Source organism: Polyodon spathula, chromosome 15 (assembly GCF_017654505.1).
Source record: "Polyodon spathula isolate WHYD16114869_AA chromosome 15, ASM1765450v1, whole genome shotgun sequence".
Lineage (NCBI taxonomy): Eukaryota > Metazoa > Chordata > Actinopteri > Acipenseriformes > Polyodontidae > Polyodon > Polyodon spathula.
In genome coordinates this window covers 13,386,274-13,394,479 of record NC_054548.1, presented here as the reverse complement: position 1 = coordinate 13,394,479, position 8,206 = coordinate 13,386,274, and the positions used below count along the sequence as shown (strand labels likewise).

At 38.4% G+C, this 8,206-nt stretch overlaps 1 protein-coding gene across 2 annotated transcripts; it reads right to left on the bottom strand.

Moving 5' to 3' along the window:
- Positions 1–2,207: 2,207 nt before the first annotated feature.
- LOC121327561 (FUN14 domain-containing protein 1-like) lies at positions 2,208–7,827 on the bottom strand. Of its 2 annotated transcripts, none has more exons than XM_041271646.1 (5): positions 7,607–7,817; positions 6,299–6,455; positions 5,177–5,252; positions 4,474–4,602; positions 2,208–3,210 (listed from the first exon to the last, which is right to left on the bottom strand). In XM_041271646.1, exons 1-5 carry the CDS (start codon positions 7,623–7,625, stop codon positions 3,133–3,135), a joined length of 459 nt encoding a protein of 152 aa, XP_041127580.1. In that variant the 5' UTR covers positions 7,626–7,817; the 3' UTR covers positions 2,208–3,132. The 2 variants fall into 2 exon arrangements, with proteins under 2 accessions (XP_041127580.1, XP_041127581.1); XM_041271647.1 differs by lacking the exon at positions 2,208–3,210 and adding an exon at positions 3,230–3,469 and having other exon boundaries at positions 7,607–7,827.
- Positions 7,828–8,206: the final 379 nt, after the last annotated feature.

Below are 8,206 nucleotides of genomic sequence, written 5' to 3'. Positions count from 1 at the left end.
TTTTCATCACCAACAAGCCTGCCAAGAGGGCTTCTCATTCAATACATTGTCTTGCTAAGAGAATAGATTTACATGGCAGTGGAGATCCAAAACAGCTGGAAGGTATTGCTTGCTAATTGAAGGTCTTGTTTACTAACCCAAAGACCAGAAGAACCGTTGTTTCCTTCGATGTGAAGTTCCTTGTACAAACACGGTCTATATCTCAGAGCGAAAAACAAATAAACACTTGAACCAATGAAATACATTAGAAATATTAGAACAGGAATAATAAACAAAATGTATGTTCATTATTGTATTGTACTATTCACATGCTTGACTATTATAGTGTATTAAATGTAAACAGTCGAGGACTGAGGTGATCCCAATATTCCCTGAGAAACAATCACAATCATTTTTCAATAAGTTGTGAAAAAATTAAATCTGGAAAATGCCTTTAATGTAAAATAATAATTTGCTGCTAGTCACAGCTCTTTTCTGTGGCATTCTACTTGAGACGTGGGCTGACATCTGAAGATGTCCCCCATAAATAACACTTCAAATCTTGCTTTTCTCATAGAACCGTTTGAAGCCGAAAATTAAATGGATATTTTCTTTGAAGGCCATGCTGTCAACTATCAACTGACATAAATATTCAGTGTTCTACAGACATTTCATTTATCAAGCCAGTTGTGGCTAACTGACACTCTCATCTAGGGATGGCAACATTCCATCCATGTAGGCGTTTCAAATTACACTGAAACAAAAAATCTTAACTTGAATATTATAATGTACTGTTAATTTAAGGTATAATCATATTTTTATTGTGGCTACCATTGGTGTTAAACAGCTTAGTATCTAGCTGCCTATTATTCAATGTCATGTAAGGAGCCTGGGCATGGTATCAATGGTGACCTGAAGTCACTAAAAAAATACTTTGGACATTACAAAGAATAGACATGAGCCTTAAAGAACATGTTCAAGACTGTCTTGACAGCAAACTCTATTCTAGAGTACCACACACTGCCAAGGAGTTCTGAATGTCACCGTGATCCACATGGACCATGTGATTCAGACCCTTACTTAAACAATCCCCAGGCTTCCTGAGACACCACAGGGCAGGGCAGGGACAGGCCCATGCACAACCACACTACAGCAAGTCCTACTGTATCTGAATTCAGTTAGTAACCCTTTTTTAAAGTTTTTATTAGGACAAATTCTTATCTACTTAATCAAAACACACAAGAAACCCATGTTGTTATTGACGATTTATGTTTACTTTCATTCAAAAACATGGAGTTTAATAGACAAGAAGATAGTAAATGAATGCAATTTGTCTTAGTAACTTGTGAGTCCCTGAAAAGGAGGACGTTTATTACCTTCAACACATTTTCAGAGATTCCATTTTCAGTCGGAACTCCATTTACATATGCTGTGACATTATATTTACCTGAAACAGTGGGTGGAAGAGGGGAATGACACTTCTGAAAAGGTTGTTTGGTCCAGCATAGAAAAAAAAATGAAGGCCCTAACATTAGCAGACCACACGGAGAGGGTAGCTCTGTAGTGTTGTACCTTCAGAAATGTTTCAAAGTTAAGAACATTTGAAATATTTAAATGTAAAAGTTTGATGTTAAAGGGATGCGGTAATAGAGTTACTTAATGGTAGGGAAATGGAATTTAAAACCTGGGTTACTACACCTTTTAAACGTTAAATCTGAAATTTCTGCTTAGGGCCTTGTTTAAAATCAGAATAGATCTCACAGATTAATAAACGTCCACTTTCGTGTCTCAACACATCCATAACCATTGCCTTTTTCTGTGTTAATCCAAACTCATTTAGGTAAAAAAAAAAAAAAAATTCCTTTTGTGATTGCATTGGTCTTTGCGCTGTCATGCAAGTTTAAAAAAAAAGCACTCATCATCTCCAAACAATATTTGGATGTTAATAAATAGTCCTGAATGGGCAAGACTGATTATTTAATTCTTCTCTGCTGATCCAGAGTAGGCCAACAGTGGCCTGTAATTTCTGGCAATGTCATCTGTGCCACAGGCCATGGTTTAGAGATTGGTATATTGGCACCTTGCATTATAGATCATCGTAGGTCATCTGTAGGTGCCCCCGAAAGCACTCAGCAGACGTGCTCTCTGAAAAAGGGTACCAATATATCAAGGCCTATTACAAAATAGAAAAACACTCCCTAATGTTAAAGAAATAAAAATAACAAAAAAAAAAACTAAATAAATCAAAGAATATTGAATTCCTTAGTTGTTTATTTCAGGTTTTAAAGCTTCAATAGGTGTCTTCCTTCGGTAAAAAATGGTGCTGGAGTACTGTAATGGCTTTGTGAGTTAGCCCCAAGGTGTCAACCCCACGACCCTCTTCCTCATGGTCTGCTGTTGTTTCCTGCGCAGATTATTGTTCTACCGAGCATACCCTTTACCAGCATATTGATTAACTGGTCAAAATCACTGATTTAAACCACCATCACCTTATGGTAAAACTGGCTAGGAAAGACATGAGAAATATATGAACATGCAATATTTTCATTCACCGTTATTATTTAATGAATTAAATCAAACAGAAAATATAAAATACAACTTTACATTTAAAATATATTTTGAAATTCATACCGGGATTACACTGACCCCCCCACACTTTTAAAAAAAGACGACTGAAAACGAACACAAAAATAAAAACAACAGCAACAACATTTACAAAGAATATATAATATTTTTACACTATTTTATACAGTACATCCAATTAGTTTTTCTAGGTCATACAAAATGGAATTAGACATGAGATGACAAGCGATTATAATATAATTATAACACTTTCTTGGGCAGGCAAAATAAAAGAACAACGCACCGACAGCGACGAGCAAAGCGAAATCTGTGAGTGTTGTTTCTGCACAATGCACTGGTTCCACAACTCACTTTTAAAGAGTACTGATGAGATTCCCAGGCTCTTGCTGGTTTGAGAGGCACAGTAAAGAGGAGGAAAGCATTGTGGAGTGCCCTGGCTGTACTGCTGCTTCTCCTCCTGCTCCAGCATTATTGTTCACAGACTCTCACTTCCTCCTCGTGAACAGAAAAAAAGCTTCACAGTTACTATTATCAAGTACTGTTTTGGCAGCTCCTGTAGCCCTTGAATCTTTATGATGCAAGACCAAGCAAGAATCCTCCAAGGAACCCGCTGGACAGCACAATATTCTTCTTCACAAATTCTGTAGACTATAGAAAAACAAAGAGACAGAACAACATTTATAATGAACCCCCCTGTGACAGGGCTGAAGCCATGTAAATAGTACAGTTATGTATTTTTGGTTCCTTTTAATTTTTGTAAATAAAGTTTGTGTTAGATATGCAGGGTTCTCACCAGGAATTTTTCACAGCGTGGTGGTGGGAGGAGCAGGGGGGAGCGTGGAGTTTTGCTTTTGTTGTCGTTGTTCCGATATGTATGGTTGTTGCACCATTAAAAGACGTATGCTTGCTAGAGTAAGTGGGAAAACCCATTTGTCACTGTTGTTCCATAGTTAAGGAATCTACAACATACATGTTTTTTTCCCCACTTATAGCAAGTAGAACTGGACATGTACTTTTTATATTTTAAAACCTACATACTATATGAAAATCTATCTATGGGAAACTGAAGTCATACAAAAGGATTATTGTAAAATTGTGGAACTTTGGATTTTTTTCTAAAGACCTTGAAACAAACCATGTTATGGCAGGGCTAGGATTGGATTCCCGTTTCTAAATAAGACAGGTGTGGAAGGTGGCCAGATGTCAATTGATTTATTGATTATCAATTAACCATGGCCATCTTCTATAAAAATCATGACTGCATGTACAACCAGGGCGAGCAAAATAAATCAACAACTGAGGATCTTTTGTTTGAAGAATTTTAACCCCATCCCACAAGTATTTTACAGAGAAGGTTCCTGGAGCAGGACCTCCCTTGTAGTGGGAGAAGGTTTTGGAGAGCTTTCGTTTTCTTCTACAGTGTTTTGTTTTGCGCTTTTGTATTATTTTGTTTGTTTACAAATGTGTGCATGTCCTTCTGCACTAGGGCTACCATTGCTGGTACTCTAGTGGCAGCCACCTGCAACTGCAACATAATGTCTTAGAAATATTGCAGACAAAACCTGTGTGCCCAAGTGGCATGTCAACGTCAACCTTCGTGTCTCTCGATTTCCCCTGTCTGTCAGGAGATAACCCACCCCTCTATTAAAAACCTCCTACACCCCCAGTGTTGTTCCACGTAGAGATATACACCTAAAAACAGCAGTCTGTCTCTGTGAGTGTGCAACAAACATGATTCTGTACATTAAACCAATTGTTTAAAAAAATGTTGCTGACTGCTACACGACTGTTGCTAAAAAATACTACACGACTGTACCAGAATTACTAGAAAAACAGTAAAACCAAAAAGCTGAAGCAGGAAACCCAGAGATTAAGTTACTGATTGACAATCCACAATATCGTAATTCCTACCTCTTCAATTACATTGCTGATTTCGGGTGCTGCTTTGTTGGCCTTCTTCTTTAGGTGCTTTTTGGCCTTATTGACATCTTTTTCCACTTTCTTCCAGTCAACTTGCACGTATCCACTGTGATTTGCAAACTGGAGGTAATGCACACAGTAGCAGTCAAGTTTTTTTTTTTCTCAAATCTAGCTTTTCGTGTGAATGCTTTTGTCAAGAATTATTTTGGGAAACAAATGTATGGAATTTGTTTCTTGTATAATATTTGAGGTCTAATGAGTGAATGGCAAATTTAATTTAATGCTTTAATGATACTTTATAAACAATCAATTTTTTTTTTTACATGAAACATACATGTACGAGAAATGGTTTTAAGAATGTGAGAAATATTATACTGCACTTCAGCACTTTGTTGGATTATTATTAGTATACTACTGAAGACACTGAGAAAGACCTTGAGTCGAAATACTTCTCTAAGAATTTTTCTACTGTAAGTTTCCTTTAGCACTACTACTGTACCAAAAAAAAAAAGAAAAACGCAATTAAACACAGTCTGATTGAAACTGTCACCATATTGTGCTGGATAGTTTCTTTGAAAATGTTGTTTTGAGTAACGTTTTCTTTTCCTGTCATAAATCACTTTAGATACTGTAGAGTGGCTATAATAAAAGTCAAGTTACAGCTTTCTAAATGCTTGCGGCCACAAAATCATACCTGTAGCAAAAGAAATCCACCACCGACTGCAGTGGCTGCAATCTTCCCAACCCTTTGGAACAGATATCCCGCACACCTTGTAAAGAACAGAACATTATCAGCAACTATCCTTCAACAGCGAGCCTACACATTCAAAAGTCACCATCATGAAAATACAGATTCCCCCTACCAGTCTCCACAAACTGTAAAAGAGAATCTCAAAACAAATGCCCATGTGCATCATGCATATTAAATTCAGGCAAGCGTTTTTTTCTATGCTACAAAAGCAGGAGTGCACAATTCCAGAGCACTCCTGCTGTCCTCCTGTTCCATCTGTGCCCTTAATTACTTAATCCAATTTACCTTACTACTAGGTTTTAATCAGTTAATTATTGAATGATACCTATCAAAAACAGAGAGCTGGATTTGTGCACCTCTGCTGTAGAGCATTCCATAGTTGTGATCCGTTAGAGACCAGAATCCATTTAAAATGACCTAGATTTCTCTACCCTCAGTACCTTCAAAGGTTTCATATTGCCCTCATGATAAAGTAAACTTGCTGATTAAGTGCAATACAAGAACTGATACAAACAGAACTGTTCTTTCATGCCAAAAGTTCTTCAGTACCTAGACATTCAGCCATGCACAATTTTTTTTTTTTCTCGGTTCACCGCTGCAACCCCCCGGTGACTTGGGAAACGGAGGCTGAAACACGCATCCTCCGAAACGTGATCCTGCCAATCCCTCAGTTTTGCGCACTGCAGATCCACAGTGAAGCCACCAGACCTATAGTGCCACAGGACAACACAGATCTGAATGGCTCCAGTGGTGCACGGTGAACCGTGGATTGCCCTGCCGGTGCACGGTGAACCGTGGATTACCCTGCCGACCTAAGCCCTCCCTACCTGGGTGTTGCTCGGCCAATTGTGTGCTGCCCCCTAGGAACCCCGGGTCACGGTCGGCAATGACACAGCCTGGATTCGAACCTGCGATCTCAAGGCTATAGGGCGCATCCTGCACTCCACGCGGAGCACCTTTACTGGATGCGCCACTCGGGAGCCCCTTGAAACTTGCAACTTGGGGAAAACCATGGCAAGTGCACAACTATTCCACACAGTACTTGTCTGATAGTTTAATACATACCAGCCTGTTACTCCACCCATCATTATCTGAGTAGTGACTGAATATTTCTCTGCAATCGGCCCAGAATTTTGTCCAAAGACCCTGCTCCACCATTGATGCCGCCTTGCATAATCTGTCAAATCCACCACTTCACAGCAGTCTTCATCGCTGTCTTGATCTTTTGGGGGGGGGGGGGGGGGGGGGGGGGGGGGGGGGGGGGGGGGGGGGGGGGGGGGGGGGGGGGGGTAATAATACAGTATCTAATCGTTTCCAGTAAAAATGACAAAAAAAAGCACTGTTCCCGGCCTGTCATTCAATGGAAAACAGCTGTCATTCCACTTTTATTTTGTACATTAGTTTATTTTAAGAAACGGTATTAGGGGTTTTAAAGATACAAGCTTTCGTTCCTTGTTCATCTTTTGTTTCATTATTCATTGGGCATTCCTTTCTCTATTATAGTCAATGGGTATAATGTGTTTTGTCATTCGTTTTTCACTTTCCCCCTAGTTATAAATCTCCAAGCTTCCCCGTGTTGGACGTCTAGCGAGGGTAAATAGTTATGGTTCGTATACTAGAGGTAACATACAACAGATAATATTTAATTCCTACTTAGCAAATCATACATTTTGCATTCATGATTGCAGCCTGTGGACATTTATTTATTTATTTATCGCACTGTATGTAGGTTAATATTTCCATTTAGCAAACCAATTTTGCAAGATAACGTGAACTGTTTATAAACAGCCAAATTAATGACAGTATTTTATTTTTTCCACTTTTCAAAAAAGACTAAGGCCTCCTTGGAATTGTACGCACAAACCATGACAAATTTACGCTGCAAATAATATGATATAGGTTTTACTAAAGTTAAAAGAAAACGAATATTACTTTTTACTGACAATCCAAATTTCGCACCTCGTCCTGGTAGTTTTGCACAGAATATCCGTTGGTACTGTTTCTGTGTGGTTGTGCAAGTATACGCAATTTCTGTCAACTTTTCAGTGCTGACATTGAGGTGGTAAGAAAATACATTTCCCTTCTTTAGTCTTTAAAGATTAAAATAGTTATATTTAATTACATGTATATACAACAAGCAGTATCGCAAACAACAGTATTTAATGTACTGATGCTCCAGTACAGTAGTCACAGACTGGCCGGCTGTTGTCGTACGACATTACCGTGTTTAGCTCTACCTACTTGACATTCGTTTTTGAATTGCTCGTTATTTATTTATTTTTGTTTCAGCTTCATACCGACAATGGCTTTGCTGGGTGGATTTTCTCTAGTTTAAAATAAATAAAGAATAATAATAAAAAACATTACACCTACCTTCTCTGTGCTCCGCCATTTTGCAGTATACTTTAGATATGTTGTGTTGTGTTATGTGACGTCCTTCTTGGCTCCACCTACGTTGAGGAAACACAAGCTAATTTGCTTCAGGCGGGGTTAGTGTCTGCATGTGGTCCACCAGGCTACTCTGTCAAGTTTTAATTAATACACTAAAATATATTTGTTGACAGCTAGCATCAGGGGTAGTGCTAGTGCGGGGTCCTCACTTCAGGGAGGAAGACCACCGCTTCCGTACCTCTTCACCCTTCACGTGGAGAATGTTTAACTGTTTTGCTATACGGAGACAGATATACATGGGTATATAACCCATACACATACGCAATGAATACAACAGCCGTAAGAAACCCTTGAGAGATAAATAATAAACTTTTTTGTTTGTTTTGTTAATATAGCGTGTCTGGCCTACAGTGATGAGTGAGAGGTGAAGGGAACCTGTGTCATGATCAACGCTGTTCTAAGGTGTTAGGGTTTACAATTACTGTAGATGTAATATTTGGAACTTTTAAAAAAAAAAAAAATTAGACCCATATATCAGAAATCGAGTAGATAAAATAAGCTAAACATCTATTTAAAAGATAA